At 47.5% G+C, this 17533-nt stretch overlaps 1 protein-coding gene across 7 annotated transcripts in view; it reads right to left on the bottom strand.

Annotated features, from left to right (window-relative positions):
* The window catches only part of LOC144770644 (B-cell receptor CD22-like), a 681379-nt gene that overhangs the window by 74452 nt on the left and 589394 nt on the right, over positions 1-17533 (bottom strand). For all 7 annotated transcript variants that reach the window (XM_078655344.1, XM_078655346.1, XM_078655342.1 and 4 more), the window contains one exon: positions 12708-12804. In XM_078655344.1, coding sequence (XP_078511470.1) covers positions 12708-12804 — 97 coding nt within the window. The remainder of the gene's footprint in view (positions 1-12707; positions 12805-17533) is intronic.

The raw sequence follows: 17533 nt of genomic DNA, 5'->3' as shown, positions 1-17533 counted from the left end.
CTCTCCCCACTGCTGAAATATACCTTGCACCACCTCTGAGTGGAGATGCCATTTGTGATTGGTCATGCACCGGCGGCTGAGTTTGTTTGCCCTGGCTTTCAAAGAACCTGCCAGGAGTTCAACAACCAGGGATATGCCCTAATGTTCTAGCCATGTCCAGAGGCAAACAGCCTCTTGACATAGGGCCCACCACCCCCCACACCCTGTTTGTTGCAGTACCACAAAGCGGTGGTCTTGTCCGTGAGCACCTGCACTACTCTACCCTTGACAGAAGGAAGGAATGTTTTCAGTGCAAGACAAATCGCCCGGAGTTCCAGAAGGTTGATGTGGAGCCCGGACTCCAGAGGAGACCTGATGACTCTGATCTCCGCCTCTCCCATGTGGCCGCCCCATTCCAAAAGTGACACCTCTGTCACCACTGTGAAGTCTGGTTGGGGAAGGGAGAGGGATCTGCTGTTGACCTAATCCTGATTTGTTAGCCACCACTGCAATTGGTGTGCAGTGCCCTTTGAGATCTGGACGGCATCAGAAAGATGCCCCTGATGCTGCGCCCACTGGAACTTCAGGTCCCACTGCATAGCCTGCATATGCCACCTGATATGGTCCACCAGCAGGATGCAGGCCATGAGGCCCAGCAGCCTCAAGGTCAATCTCACTGAAACCCGGGGTAAAGGCTGAAACATCAGTATCAAAGCCCGGATATCCCGGACTCACTGCTGCGGAGGATGAGCCAAAAACTGCACTGTGTCCAGAACTGCTCCAATGAAAAGGAGCTTCTGAGAGGGAATCAGGTGTGACTTCGGCACGTTGATAGTGAACTCCAGCGAATGCAGGAGGTCCATCGTAGTCTGGATGTGTGAGAGGACAGCCTGGGGTGAGCCCGCCTTAAACAGCCAGTCATCTAGATAGGGAAAGACTGGACAGATGAGCTGCGACCACCGCCATCACTTTCATGAACACCCGAGGGCTGCTGGTAAGGCCAAAGGGGAGCGTGGTAAACTGAAAATGTTTATGGCTACCATGAACCGTAGGGAACGCTGGTGGGCAGGCAAGTCGGGGATGTGAAAATAAGTGTCCTGCAAGTCCAACGCTACCACCCAGTCTCCAGAGTCTAGGGCAGACCAGACCTGAGCCAAGGTTAACATTTTGATCTCCTTCTGGAGGAGGCGGTTGACCTCTCTGAGATCCTAGATAGGACACAGGCCTTTGTCCTTCTTGGGTACCAGGAAGTAGTGGGAGTAACAACCATGACCTAATTCTGGGAAAGGGACTCGCTCAATAGCTCCCTTGGCCAAGAGAGCTGTAACTTTCTGATGGAGAAGGTCCAAATGATCCTCCAACATGCGATGGAGTGATGGTGGCATGGAGGGAGGGGTAGTCTTGAAGGAGAGGGAGTTCCCCTTTGGACTATCTGCAAAACTCACCTGTCCAACGTGATGTTGTGCCAGGGGGGAGGTGATGGCGGATCCTGCCGCCCAATGGCAACTGGTGGCTCTGAAAGGATGGACTAGGGAGGCTTAGAGGCTGCTGCAGAGGGGGCACTGGTGGACTGGCCCGCCCGCTGGCCCCCAGACCCACTGTGTTGGTTTCCCACGTTCCCGGCCACGCAGAGGCTGGGAAGTTTGTACTGGCCTGTGGCCCTGGGTGGAACGTGGTGGGGCATCCCTTTTGTAGCCACAAAAGGGGTGAAAGGCAGGCTGCACAGGCCGAGAGTTAACAGTGAGGCCCAAGGATCTGACCATAGCTCTAGAATCCTTGAAGCCCTTGAGCGCACTGTCCGCCTTGTCGCCAAACAGGCAATGGCCATCAAAGGGCATGTCCAAAAGAGTTGATTGGACATCCCCAGAAAAGCCAGTGGATCTCAGCCAGGCAAAGCGCCTCAGGTCTGACGTAGAAATCGTTCTAACCAGCGAATCGGCAGTGTCCAGACCACATTGGATGGCGCACTTTGCTGCATCTCTACCCTCTGTTACCGCACAAAGAGTGTGACCCGGGCTACCTCCGTGCTCTGTGGCAGTACTTATGCAACTGTGTCCCACACAGAGTGGGTGTAACACCCCAAGAGACATCCGCTGTTCACCGACCACAGTCCTAAGATGGCGGAAGAAAACATCTTTGTCCCAAGATGGTCCAGCTTCTTGGATTCCCAATCTGGGGGAGCAGTAGGGAACGCGCCTTTGGATGTTGAGCCGTTGACCACCAAGCTCTCGGGGGTAGGGTGTTGGAAGAGGAAAAGGGGGTTGCCTGGGCGGTGGCGTCGGGCTATCAACGGATCCACAGCGCTTGGACCAAGTGCTCAGAAGGATGTCAGTGAGGGCCTCATTGAATGGCATCAGGGGCTCCCAAGAGGCCGCTCCGGCTGAAGCACCTCCATCAGGAGATTAGTCCTGACTGCCACCGTAGGAGGCTCAAGACCCATGGCCTCAGCTGCCCTACACAACACCATAGCATAGGAGGCTCCCTCCTCCTTGGCCACAGTAGGGGGAGAAAGCATGTCAAGGTCTGGGGAGGTATCCAGACCACTGGCCTTTCCCAACTACTCTCTCCAGTTCAGCTCTTCAAGCTGGTATGCCAGAGGGTCAACAGACCCCTCCCAATCCTGCTCACCATCCTCTGGCTGCCACTCAGGGTGATAGGGAGCGCCAGGTTATAACAGTGGTACAAAAGTAGTGGTAGACACCAGTCCGGCTCCTTGTTCAAGTTGAGGGGGAGGCCGGGGTCAATGCCAGCCGGGGACACAACCGGTGTCCGAAGTGGCGGAGGCGTCATCTGAGGTATCGGTGTCAGGGAAGGTACCTTGAGGTCGACCAGCATCGATCCAGATTCATGCCTGGATCCTTCCGGGCCCTGCGGCGCCGAGGCCGGAGCGGCTGGCATTGAAGGCCTAGAGCCCCAAGATGAGTACGTGGGGCTCGAAGGTACGCCGGCCGATTCGGGCTGTCCAAAGATGGAGTGGGGGGCTTCATAAAATGCACGAAGCTGAGCAGGGGACGCTGTGACTCCCGGGAAGGGAGGGAAGCTTGGAGCCATCCTAGTAGGCTCTGTAGGCAGAGCCGAAGGACATCGACCTTCTGCGTTGCGTCGGCCAATGGCTGGGGAGAAGGCAAAGAGAGATTGTGCTTCTTCACCTTTTTCTTGTGCTTCGACTTACCCGAAGACTTCCATGATGAGTGATGGTGGTGGCTTCGTGACCAGTCCTGCCACCTCCCTCTCAACCAGGACCTCGAGCAGCGCAGAGCTGACTGCCGGGCCGCCAGAAGCTTTCGGGACCACACCCGCAAAGACTTCAGGTTCATGGCCCGACAATTGGATCACGAATTCGGGTTGTGGTTGCGCTCCAGGCAACGAAGGCACACGAGGTGCGGGTCTGTGACTGACATCAACTTGTGAAAAGAGTCACAAGGCTTGAAGCCGGTCTGATGATGGAACATCCCTACGTGCACCAAGAGTCAAACGACTCTGAAAAGAGGTCAACAAAAGTAAAAAAATGACTAAGGGTACCCCTCTCTCTCTGGATCTGCACTGGCTGGCGCGGCTGAAATCAGTGGGCAGGGGCAGCATCTAAGTGGATATCTCGATGTCATCCCGGCGATCACGACAACGAACCTGGAGTCGACCGATGCCACCTACCAACGCGCAGTAGAACTGCTGAGGAAAAAAATCTCAGGATCCAGTTTGACGCCTGGGGGTAATTCTGAGGTAAGGAATCAATAACTAATAGTCTCTTTCAGATATTATCTCTATGACTGAAGGATGCTATGTCAATTTACTTGGATAGAAATGTCATAGACTATTTTTAGCTATCCACACCTTATAATGGTTTTCTCATGTCTGGTGCTAACACTGAATACACCAGCATATATTTATACTCTATTAATGCTAATCAAGCCAGAGTATAACTTTCATTTTTTGGGGGTTTCAGAATTTTCAAAACTAGTTTGATACATTTTCCTTGGATCTCTGAACCCCAAGAAAGAATAAACATTCATAAATGAATGGACCTCTTTATATCTTCCAGTACCACATCCCCAAATCATGTACACTGGGAGAGTTTATAGAACACACCTAACCTTTCCTTAGTATTTGGGTTCAGAGGAATGATTGATTTAAAGCAAAATGGAGTATTTTTGCTGACACATAAATGAAAATGTTACTATCCTCAGACCCCCTTAGTCTCTGCGGACTCTCTTTAACAGTCCAGTCATATCTTCTCTACCTGCTGCCAGTCTTGTGTTAGCAAAAGGGATAAAGGGGTCATTTTGTCCTGTCATGGCCACCTCTTTAGATACTGATATCTCACCAATTATCCTAAAATCATGGAGTGCACCTCCATCTGCTGCACTTTCTCAACATGCAAAAAGAACAATGGAACGATGGAATGCTGAACAATGTCAAACACTGACCCCTAGTTAAAGATCTAGGCCTAAATCCATCGTTTTTTGCACACCAAGTAACCCTAGTGTGACCCAGCCATATGCAAATCAGTCTTGACCCTGCTCCAGCCAGAGCTGCCACTGCAGGTCCTCCCTGGACCGGAAAACAGCATCCCAGGACCAGTTTTAGGGTATCATAACATAACACATGACTTACATCTGGGCATCCCTGCCCCACTTGGGGGCGCAAATGCAAAAAGAGAAACTGATAAACGGAATGCTGAACAATGTCAAACACACACTTTCTCAGTAGGAAGATTGTCTTAACTCGGGGAACCATGTGCTCTTTTCTGTGAACTGATTCTCAACTGAACTGTAATTGATGCGCCAATAAGCAATAGTGGGTTGCTATTTGGGGAAGAGTGTTCCCACAAAGTTAGACAATGTAGCACCTAGAAATAAAAGCATGTTTATTTGAGTAACCACAACTTACTATTGTTAACGTAGCTCAAAGAGGAAGATCATCCTGTGACAAAATGCATGTGGAACAGGAACAAACACACAAAAAGAAGGAAAAAAGAAGGTCTAGTTCGAAGGACAACCTTGTCCGGATGAACAGCAAGGAAAGGAGGTTCGAGCAGAGGTTATGGAAACCAGTAAAGCAGTCTTTAAGGTCAAGAGTCTGAGAGGACAATTATGTAGTGGCTCAAAAGGAGCACACATTAGGTAAGTTAAGACCAGATTCAAGTCCCACTAGGGCATTATGAAAGGAATAGGAGGACAGAGGTGAGTAATGCCCTTAAGAAATCTATTTACAATAGGGGACTTGAAAAGAGAAGGCTGATCAGGAAGGGGAAGAACGGGAAAAATGGATGAAAGATAGCCTTTAAGGTTGCCCAGAGCAGAGCCCTGCTGGGCCAACGAAAGAAGAGGAGAACCTCTGAAAGAGGGGCAGAAAGGGGATCCGCAGCCTCTGCTGTGCACCATGCCACACATTTGTTCCATCTACAGGCGTACACTGTTTTAGTGGAGGTACACCTGGCTGCCAAGATGACATTACAGACTTCGGTAGGAAGGTCAAAAGCTGTAAACTGTTGCTGCTCAATCTCCACGCAATGTGGTGGAGGCTGAACAGGTTTGGGTGGAGGACCGTCACCTGTTGCAGCGATAGAAGATCCTCCCGAAGAGGCAGTTTGATGGGAGGATTGATGGCCAAGTTCAAGAGCTTGGGATACCAGACTCTTCTTGCCCAACCAAGAGCCACAAGAATGACTTGGGCCGGGTCGTGCTTGATCTTCAGCACTCTTTGCGTAAGTGGTATAGGTGAAAAGGCATATAGAAGACTACAATTCCACTTGTGACCAAAAGCGTAGCTGAGTGAGTGCTGCCTTGGAAATTCCAACTCGCAGAAAGGCTGACATTGCGCGTTCTCTTCCGTGGTTACAGATTTAACCAAGGCTCTCCCCACTGCTGAAAGATACCTTGCACCACCTCTGAGTGGAGATGCCATTTGTGATTGGTCATGCACCGGCGGCTGAGTTTGTTTGCCCTGGCTTTCAAAGAACCTGCCAGGAGTTCAACAACCAGGGATATGCCCTAATGTTCTAGCCATGTCCAGAGGCAAACAGCCTCTTGACATAGGGCCCACCACCCCCCACACCCTGTTTGTTGCAGTACCACAAAGCGGTGGTCTTGTCCGTGAGCACCTGCACTACTCTACCCTTGACAGAAGGAAGGAATGTTTTCAGTGCAAGACAAATCGCCCGGAGTTCCAGAAGGTTGATGTGGAGCCCGGACTCCAGAGGAGACCTGATGACTCTGATCTCCGCCTCTCCCATGTGGCCGCCCCATTCCAAAAGTGACACCTCTGTCACCACTGTGAAGTCTGGTTGGGGAAGGGAGAGGGATCTGCTGTTGACCTAATCCTGATTTGTTAGCCACCACTGCAATTGGTGTGCAGTGCCCTTTGAGATCTGGACGGCATCAGAAAGATGCCCCTGATGCTGCGCCCACTGGAACTTCAGGTCCCACTGCATAGCCTGCATATGCCACCTGATATGGTCCACCAGCAGGATGCAGGCCATGAGGCCCAGCAGCCTCAAGGTCAATCTCACTGAAACCCGGGGTAAAGGCTGAAACATCAGTATCAAAGCCCGGATATCCCGGACTCACTGCTGCGGAGGATGAGCCAAAAACTGCACTGTGTCCAGAACTGCTCCAATGAAAAGGAGCTTCTGAGAGGGAATCAGGTGTGACTTCGGCACGTTGATAGTGAACTCCAGCGAATGCAGGAGGTCCATCGTAGTCTGGATGTGTGAGAGGACAGCCTGGGGTGAGCCCGCCTTAAACAGCCAGTCATCTAGATAGGGAAAGACTGGACAGATGAGCTGCGACCACCGCCATCACTTTCATGAACACCCGAGGGCTGCTGGTAAGGCCAAAGGGGAGCATGGTAAACTGAAAATGTTTATGGCTACCATGAACCGTAGGGAACGCTGGTGGGCAGGCAAGTCGGGGATGTGAAAATAAGTGTCCTGCAAGTCCAACGCTACCACCCAGTCTCCAGAGTCTAGGGCAGACCAGACCTGAGCCAAGGTTAACATTTTGATCTCCTTCTGGAGGAGGCGGTTGACCTCTCTGAGATCCTAGATAGGACACAGGCCTTTGTCCTTCTTGGGTACCAGGAAGTAGTGGGAGTAACAACCATGACCTAATTCTGGGAAAGGGACTCGCTCAATAGCTCCCTTGGCCAAGAGAGCTGTAACTTTCTGATGGAGAAGGTCCAAATGATCCTCCAACATGCGATGGAGTGATGGTGGCATGGAGGGAGGGGTAGTCTTGAAGGAGAGGGAGTTCCCCTTTGGACTATCTGCAAAACTCACCTGTCCAACGTGATGTTGTGCCAGGGGGGAGGTGATGGCGGATCCTGCCGCCCAATGGCAACTGGTGGCTCTGAAAGGATGGACTAGGGAGGCTTAGAGGCTGCTGCAGAGGGGGCACTGGTGGACTGGCCCGCCCGCTGGCCCCCAGACCCACTGTGTTGGTTTCCCACGTTCCCGGCCACGCAGAGGCTGGGAAGTTTGTACTGGCCTGTGGCCCTGGGTGGAACGTGGTGGGGCATCCCTTTTGTAGCCACAAAAGGGGTGAAAGGCAGGCTGCACAGGCCGAGAGTTAACAGTGAGGCCCAAGGATCTGACCATAGCTCTAGAATCCTTGAAGCCCTTGAGCGCACTGTCCGCCTTGTCGCCAAACAGGCAATGGCCATCAAAGGGCATGTCCAAAAGAGTTGATTGGACATCCCCAGAAAAGCCAGTGGATCTCAGCCAGGCAAAGCGCCTCAGGTCTGACGTAGAAATCGTTCTAACCAGCGAATCGGCAGTGTCCAGACCACATTGGATGGCGCACTTTGCTGCATCTCTACCCTCTGTTACCGCACAAAGAGTGTGACCCGGGCTACCTCCGTGCTCTGTGGCAGTACTTATGCAACTGTGTCCCACACAGAGTGGGTGTAACACCCCAAGAGACATCCGCTGTTCACCGACCACAGTCCTAAGATGGCGGAAGAAAACATCTTTGTCCCAAGATGGTCCAGCTTCTTGGATTCCCAATCTGGGGGAGCAGTAGGGAACGCGCCTTTGGATGTTGAGCCGTTGACCACCAAGCTCTCGGGGGTAGGGTGTTGGAAGAGGAAAAGGGGGTTGCCTGGGCGGTGGCGTCGGGCTATCAACGGATCCACAGCGCTTGGACCAAGTGCTCAGAAGGATGTCAGTGAGGGCCTCATTGAATGGCATCAGGGGCTCCCAAGAGGCCGCTCCGGCTGAAGCACCTCCATCAGGAGATTAGTCCTGACTGCCACCGTAGGAGGCTCAAGACCCATGGCCTCAGCTGCCCTACACAACACCATAGCATAGGAGGCTCCCTCCTCCTTGGCCACAGTAGGGGGAGAAAGCATGTCAAGGTCTGGGGAGGTATCCAGACCACTGGCCTTTCCCAACTACTCTCTCCAGTTCAGCTCTTCAAGCTGGTATGCCAGAGGGTCAACAGACCCCTCCCAATCCTGCTCACCATCCTCTGGCTGCCACTCAGGGTGATAGGGAGCGCCAGGTTATAACAGTGGTACAAAAGTAGTGGTAGACACCAGTCCGGCTCCTTGTTCAAGTTGAGGGGGAGGCCGGGGTCAATGCCAGCCGGGGACACAACCGGTGTCCGAAGTGGCGGAGGCGTCATCTGAGGTATCGGTGTCAGGGAAGGTACCTTGAGGTCGACCAGCATCGATCCAGATTCATGCCTGGATCCTTCCGGGCCCTGCGGCGCCGAGGCCGGAGCGGCTGGCATTGAAGGCCTAGAGCCCCAAGATGAGTGGGGCTCGAAGGTACGCCGGCCGATTCGGGCTGTCCAAAGATGGAGTGGAGGGCTTCATAAAATGCACGAAGCTGAGCAGGGGACGCTGTGACTCCCGGGAAGGGAGGGAAGCTTGGAGCCATCCTAGTAGGCTCTGTAGGCAGAGCCGAAGGACATCGACTTTCTGCATTGCGTCGGCCAATGGCTGGGGAGAAGGCAAAGAGAGATTGTGCTTCTTCACCTTTTTCTTGTGCTTCGACTTACCCGAAGACTTCCATGAGGAGTGATGGTGGTGGCTTCGTGACCAGTCCTGCCACCTCCCTCTCAACCAGGACCTCGAGCAGCGCAGAGCTGACTGCCGGGCCGCCAGAAGCTTTCGGGACCACACCCGCAAAGACTTCAGGTTCATGGCCCGACAATTGGATCACGAATTCGGGTTGTGGTTGCGCTCCAGGCAACGAAGGCACACGAGGTGCGGGTCTGTGACTGACATCAACTTGTGAAAAGAGTCACAAGGCTTGAAGCCGGTCTGATGATGGAACATCCCTACGTGCACCAAGAGTCAAACGACTCTGAAAAGAGGTCAACAAAAGTAAAAAAATTACTAAGGGTACCCCTCTCTCTCTGGATCTGCACTGGCTGGCGCGGCTGAAATCAGTGGGCAGGGGCAGCATCTAAGTGGATATCTCGATGTCATCCCGGCAATCACGACAACGAACGTGGAGTCGACCGATGCCACCTACCAACGCGCAGTAGAACTGCTGAGGAAAAAAATCTCAGGATCCAGTTTGACGCCTGGGGGTAATTCTGAGGTAAGGAATCAATAACTAATAGTCTCTTTTCAGTCTCTTTCAGATATTATCTCTATGACTGAAGGATGCTATGTCAATTTACTTGGATAGAAATGTCATAGACTATTTTTAGCTATCCACACCTTATAATGGTTTTCTCATGTCTGGTGCTAACACTGAATACACCAGCATATATTTATACTCTATTAATGCTAATCAAGCCAGAGTATAACTTTCATTTTTTGGGGGTTTCAGAATTTTCAAAACTAGTTTGATACATTTTCCTTGGATCTCTGAACCCCAAGAAAGAATAAACATTCATAAATGAATGGACCTCTTTATATCTTCCAGTACCACATCCCCAAATCATGTACACTGGGAGAGTTTATAGAACACACCTAACCTTTCCTTAGTATTTGGGTTCAGAGGTATGATTGATTTAAAGCAAAATGGAGTATTTTTGCTGACACATAAATGAAAATGTTACTATCCTCAGACCCCCTTAGTCTCTGCGGACTCTCTTTAACAGTCCAGTCATATCTTCTCTACCTGCTGCCAGTCTTGTGTTAGCAAAAGGGATAAAGGGGTCATTTTGTCCTGTCATGGCCACCTCTTTAGATACTGATATCTCACCAATTATCCTAAAATCATGGAGTGCACCTCCATCTGCTGCACTTTCTCAACATGCAAAAAGAACAATGGAACGATGGAATGCTGAACAATGTCAAACACTGACCCCTAGTTAAAGATCTAGGCCTAAATCCATCGTTTTTTGCACACCAAGTAACCCTAGTGTGACCCAGCCATATGCAAATCAGTCTTGACCCTGCTCCAGCCAGAGCTGCCACTGCAGGTCCTCCCTGGACCGGAAAACAGCATCCCAGGACCAGTTTTAGGGTATCATAACATAACACATGACTTACATCTGGGCATCCCTGCCCCACTTGGGGGCGCAAATGCAAAAAGAGAAACTGATAAACGGAATGCTGAACAATGTCAAACACACACTTTCTCAGTAGGAAGATTGTCTTAACTCGGGGAACCATGTGCTCTTTTCTGTGAACTGATTCTCAACTGAACTGTAATTGATGCGCCAATAAGCAATAGTGGGTTGCTATTTGGGGAAGAGTGTTCCCACAAAGTTAGACAATGTAGCACCTAGAAATAAAAGCATGTTTATTTGAGTAACCACAACTTACTATTGTTAACGTAGCTCAAAGAGGAAGATCATCCTGTGACAAAATGCATGTGGAACAGGAACAAACACACAAACAGTTAATAAATAAATAAGTTAACATTTGAAGCCAATTTACTTCAAACAAAAAAACGACTGAACAATTAAAAAGATACCGAATGTAAAATATCTTTGTGTGGGGAACAAAAGTTGTGAAATTTTGAAAATGCTTCCACAAAAAACAAAGGCACTATTATTATTAGCGGAGCTATAAGCAGGGTCAGAGGGACACCCCACAGTTGTCTGGTAAGACACCAGGGATGTAATGGCTTAGCCACCGGAACCAAATAATTTACTTTTCAGTTAGATTTCTACTTGAAGGGTCAACATCCGCCATCGAAGCAGAAGTACAGATGGGTTCCATGAGTCTCGATATGATGGTTCTGGTTTCCTGTTAAAGCTACAAGCTATTCTTCAAAAATATCATACCAGGAATACCCTTGGTAATTTAGCCAACATTGTTGTGTTATCATCGGAAACAAGTTAGCATGTCTCAAAACACAAAATAGATAAGGATAAATACCAATCAGAAGGCTAAAAATGAAATATGTATAATTACAGGCGAAAATGTTAAAAAAAAAAACACTTAAAACTGGGAGCCCTACTTAAAAATAGTGCAAAGGCCAATTCCAACTAGCTTTGGTAGTTCTTTTTGCAAAGATGCCCTGGATTCCCCTTTCACTACCCCCCCAGAAAGATAGGAATTCAGCAGCATACGCATCCCCCTAGTCTTTTCAGATCCTACAGCCTTAAGAAAACTTACGACCCATTCTCAATGATAACCAGATTTCCTAAGAAAACATAAGACACATTCTTACTTTATCAACAGTTGCCAGGAATCAGGTCAAAATCAATCCCACAAGCCCTTGTTCCTTAATTTTCACAAATGGTCAAATGGATACGAGTAAGAATCTGCTCCTTTGCTCCACTGGATGCTGACCAGTTAAATCACCTTTATGATCAGTGTACAACACACCTCCTTCTAGGTGACACTCGGGCTTCAAATATACTCACTGGAGTCACAGCGCCTTGAGACCCACACGGGGGAGTGTCTGCGCTCCAAAAATACTGATTGATTGATTTATTCCCCTTTGATCTTCAGTTGCTAAAACATAAGGCTGGATGCGCCACTGTAGCTGCAGCCATCTGAAATTCCAGCAATTTGAAGGCCCCTGGAATGAATACACTAAGGCATAAGAGAAAACAAGGTGGCTTTGGGTGCAAGCAATGTCTTTGTGAACAAGGATAAGAGTTGGAGTTCAGGAAAGCAATTGTCATGTAACGGATCATGGTCAGTGGCCACTTCAAATCTTCCACACCTCTTCACGCTGATGGAAAGGCTTCAATGCAGGGGCCTCAGCCAAGCAGAAGGTGCCAGCCAACTGCTTTGTAACTGATGACTGAACCACAGCAATATCCCAGCTTTAAAAAATAAACATTCTAGTAACATGTTCCCCCGGCTAAGATGATACAGAAGTAGGTCCTTTAAAACTGTTGGTTTATCAATGTGTAAAACTATAGCACCTCAAAAGTAACAATCTTAAGCGTTTGCACATAGAGGTGAGACCAGTGGCTCACCTAAAGACAGATTTAGTATCCAGACCACAATACAATCTTAACTTAGCACCGAGGCTTAACACCGAGGCCTAGTGCACAGTGAGTGGGAGGGCTGCTTTTGATCCCCTGTACAAGGTTTTGGATATACAAGGGTGGGAAAATATTAACTTTTAGGTCATTTTTAGGCAAAATCCGCAGTTTATAGGCACTCATGGTTAAATCACAAAAAAATGAAATATCTCAATTAAAATAGGAAAATTGTACATGTTTTAAGGAAAAGAATGTGGTGAGGTACTGCAACCCAGAGTACAACAACAGTGGGAATCATACACAATAGATTGCTGACGTTCCTGGTTAGGGTTTGTGAAAACATCCATATACTTACTATTCACAATTTATGTGGCACATTACCTTGTCCAAAAGAAGATGAAAAGTGCAAGCAGAAGCAGCAGCAGCAACGCAATTGTAACGCCAAGAGTAGCAAAGCTTTTAAATGGTAAAGTTGACCCTGAAAATGAAGACAAGAGACATCTTGATAAATGTAGCCTCTTCGCAGGAGGAGAACATAGGACGAAGAACACGAAAATTAGCTTTACAAAACATGAAAACAGCACATAATACAACTGACTGATTTCTTCAAACCCATGTGCTAAAAACATGTAATGGAAATTGGATCCTGTAGTTGTGAGGTGTACATTTGGTGATGGCGGGATGGGGTGGGGGCGAGGTTTCAGAGTGTTGAATAAGTGGAAAGTAGAACTCCGTTTAAGGAGATAGTACATGCTGGAGAAGGTTGGGAGAATACAGGAATGTTAACAGATTTATACAAAGTCCCCAAAGGATGGATGAGATATTTGCAGTACTTAAGTAGGATTTGAAGTACATTAAAGCAATAATAGGTCAAGGGTGGGCAATAGAACTGCATGAGGAAGCTAGAGACTTTGGTCCTGAAAACAGGTGGAGAGTGTATAGGTCCATCCAAGCAGTATAGGGGATCATGTTGTTAAAGAAGATGTAGTACCCTATTGGTGGTTCATGAATCTATATGGCAACAACTTTCTGAATGGCACGGTGGTTTCTTATGGTGATGGAGGTTCTGGTGACCGTGGACATTGAAGCCTAGACATTAACATTCCCCAAGACGACACCATAAGAGTAGTAATATCGATATTAGACACAGAAGATCTTGGGGGAGGGAATATTGATTTCATCATGCAGTGTGTTAGCATGATTTTGAAAAACAACTTGTTTCTCTATGAAAAATACCTCTTTCAACAAGTGAAGGGGACCAGCATGGGGGCCACGTTCGCCCCCAGTCTGGGATCCCTTTATGTCAGTGCATTTGAACATAAACATGTGTTTATCGAGATCGCTCCCTTTTTTGAAAACATCAGTCACTGGTCTTGGTTAATTGATTACATCATTTTCATCTGGACCAGTACCAGTGAAGACCTAGGAAAGTTTGTTTCTTGGCTAAACCTAGGGGATGCCAATTTGAGATTTACTGTTCAAAAGCGTAACAGTAGGATTAATTTCTTTGACATCTGTATTAAAAACGGAGAGAACCAACTCACAGTGGAATTATACACAAAGCCTACGGATAAAAACACACTGCTCAACTATGGAAGCAACCACCCCAAATCACAAAGAGATAACATCTCCTTTGGGGAATTTCTGTGGTTGTGCTGTAACTGTACAACCATTGAAGACTTTTGTGCTCATTCTGAAGTGCTCAAACAGAAACAGAAACTCTTTATCGCGTCTAAAACACGAAAAGACTGTGTTGTTGATACCCTTGCTTTACTGAATCATCTAGGTGAAGGAGGACATAAAGTGTCCCCAGAAAAATTGCAATTTTGTGCTACATCAGTGAAATATCTGGGGCATCAGATAGATAGAGGTGTCAGAAAAGTTACCTCAGAAAGAATCAGGATAATTAAAAACATGAATTTGCCACAAACACAAAAATAAATCAGAATGTTTCTTGGAGTTGTTGGATATTGCAGTCAATGGATTGTGGGATTTGCAGTCCTTGCAAAGCCCCTGATACAATTGACGAAGAAAAGATTTTGCACTGTTCTGTGACACACGAGATAATTGTGCACTTTCAGTCCAGACTCAGATTCATGTACTAGTGTGACGTCCTGTTGCATATTTTTCTTCCACGTTAGACCCAGTGGCAGCTGCATTACCTGGATCTCTGAAAGCAGTAGCTGCAACTTGCATGAGCCTTGAGCAGAGTGAATCCATCATTATGGGACATCCTGTAACTGTGTATGTTCCACATGCAGTTGTAATTTTGCTAACAAGGACTAAGACCCAATATCTCACACCTAATTGGCTGACTAAGTACGAGAAAATTATTGTAGGTGCAGGAAAAGTAACCATTGCTAGGTGTAATATTTTGAACCCAGCAACCCTGTTGCCTAATTCAAATATTGCAGAATTGAAGGAAGATGTTGAACATGACTGCATGGACCTGACTGAGTACAGTACAAAACCACAACCAGATATAAGAGAAGAGCCCTTAATTGATTCAGATTATGAGCTATTTGTAGATGGCTCATGCATGAGACATGAGGAAGGAGGTCTTAGCGCTGATTACGCAGTATGTACATTGGGAGGTCCAGTGGAAGCATCCCATTTACTTGGAGTCAAGTCTGCACAAGTAGCCGAATTGGTTGCCCTGGCAAAAGCTTGTAAATTTGGGAAACACTGGAAAAGTAACCATATACACTGACAGCCAATATGGTTATGGGGTTGTGCATGACTATGGCCAATTGTGGATGCAAAGGGAGTTACTGACTTCTTCAGGTACTCCAATCAGAAATAGTCAATATGTGAAAGATTTACTGGAAGCAATCCAGTTGCCAAAAGAAGTGGCTGTGGTCAAGTGTGTTGCTCACAAATCTGGCAACGACAAAGTCACAGCTGGTAATCGATATGCTGACCAGTTAGCCCAACATTGTGCAAAATATAAAATGGCTGTTAACAAGAAAGTTGAGGTGGGGGCGGAAACAGCTGCCAACTTATGTTGCTAGAAGGTGTGGATACGTGGGAAGAAGTGAGAGATTTGCAGAATGCAGCAGAACCAAAAGAAAGGGAAGAATGGAGGAAGTTAGGCGGTCGGAGAAGGGATGAGGATGGTGTCATGGTTTACCTTGATGAAATGCCAGTGTTACCCAACTGTCTGCTTGCTCCTATGGCTAGGCTGATTCACGGAGATTCTCATTTGGGAAGAGATGCTATGATACGTCTGTTCAGATAGTCATGGTTTAATACGAAATTCAGGAACATAGCAGAGGCACTCTACCAGAGGTGTTTGGTTTGTCAACAAATGAATTCAGGAAAGAAAACAGTGGTGTTACCAGGAAAGATTGGGAAGGCAGAGGGTCCCTTTATACGTTTGCAGATTGATTTCATTCAGTTACCCCCTTGTCGAGGACTAAAATATGTAGTTGTCATTGTCTGCCTGTTTTGAAAATGGGTGGAGGCTTACCCTACACGCAGGAATGATAGCTTCACTGTAGCCAAACTCCTACTTAGACAACTGATACCTCGTTTCGGTTTATCAGGAACAATTGAATCAGATAGAGGAAAACATTTTAATTGTGAAATAATGGGTGTAATTTGTGAAGCATTCAAGATTAAACAAAAATTACTCTGTGCATATCGCCCAGAGGCTTCTGGAGTGGTAGAACAATTGAATGGCACAATCAAATCAAGACTGGAAAAAATGTATGAGTCTACTAGATTGGAGTGGCCAGATGCTTTGCCACTTGTTCTGATGGGACTTAGAAGTATTCCAGACCGGAACACAGGTTGGAGTCCCCATGAAATAATGATGGGAAGAGCAATGCGGCAAGCATGGGTGCCAGGGCACAAACTGCTAAGCATATCTGATGATTTAGTACTGGAATACTGCAATAACTGGCTGACCAAGTGCGTTCTATCTCTCACCAGGTTGGGGAAGACGCTGTTGCCAGACCAGCAACTCCAGCACATGACCTGAACCCAGGTGATTGGGTAGTGATAAGTAAACACACTCAAAAATCTTGTCTTGCACCCAGGTGGGGTAAACCACGTCAAGTGATTCTGGTTACCACCACAGCTGTAAAGTGTGCAGGAGTACCACACTGGATCCATGCCAGTCACACGAAGAAGGTGACGGAATCTGATGAAACTGAGGCTGAAGGTTGTGCAGCTGAAGGGTCTAAAGAGATCGATCCTGAGGTAGCTGAAGAAGAACAGCCGAGCACCGGTCAAGATGATTGGATTCCAGTAATCAACATACCTGCAGAATATGTGCAGACAAGAAGTCAAACCTATCTAGACAGACAGAGTGATAGTGAGGATGAGACAGGTGTAGAAAGCGATACTCAGATCATAGAAATTCAAGTCAAAAGTGATTCTGAGGAGGATCAGATAGGGAAAGATCAAATAATCAACACTCCACTGAGAACTCCTGAGACTGAAAAGGGACTGATAGAAATTAGGGCGAAAACTCAAGCAGAAGAAAATCAAGGGTTCGTAGAGCTTGAGCAGGACCAGGCAGGAATAGACAATTGTGTTCAGGACGAAAAGGGTGAAACCAACAAAAGTCAAACTCAGCAAATACCTGAATAAGGCCAGATTAGTGACCAGGCAGAAGAAACAGAAATAAGACCTGGATCTAGTCAGATAGAGCGGGAAACAGAAGGCAGCATTGAAATCCATGTGCCACAACTGAATGAAAATAAAAGAGCATTCGAAGAGGGCCAAAGCACAGTGTCAACTAAAAGACTTACAAAAGGAGACAAATGTCATAGTTATGTCAAGAAACTGAGACTGCGTTTAAAGAAAATTAATGAAGAACCTGAACAGGTAGATGAAGTAACCAGTCAAACTGATCCACCTGTAATACAACCAAGAAGAAGTGCCTGGGAACTCACGTCTGACCCCACTAGAAGAAGCCAACTTGCATGCAATGTATTTGTCAATAGAACAACCATTGTTAGGCGAAAATGCAGATGTCATGTGAAAAGAAATTGATGGGGCGGGTACGAAAGAAATTAATATTCAATACTGAAGTCTGAAATTTTAGGTGGTGTGATGACATGTCCTCCTCTTTGTCCAATCAAAATTGGGGATCCTTACACTTGCAACATTGGGGGTGGTACACTGACCTGGAAAACAGTGCTTAGCTAGTTAATTTGTCCGACTTGTCTGAATAGCTGACCTGTCACTGACCCAACGCA

The sequence above is a fragment of the Lissotriton helveticus genome, chromosome 7 (genome assembly GCF_964261635.1).
Source record: "Lissotriton helveticus chromosome 7, aLisHel1.1, whole genome shotgun sequence".
In the NCBI taxonomy this organism is placed as follows: domain Eukaryota; kingdom Metazoa; phylum Chordata; class Amphibia; order Caudata; family Salamandridae; genus Lissotriton; species Lissotriton helveticus.
The sequence above is the reverse complement of the archived record's forward strand: the minus strand, read 5'-3'. Positions and strand labels throughout refer to the sequence as shown.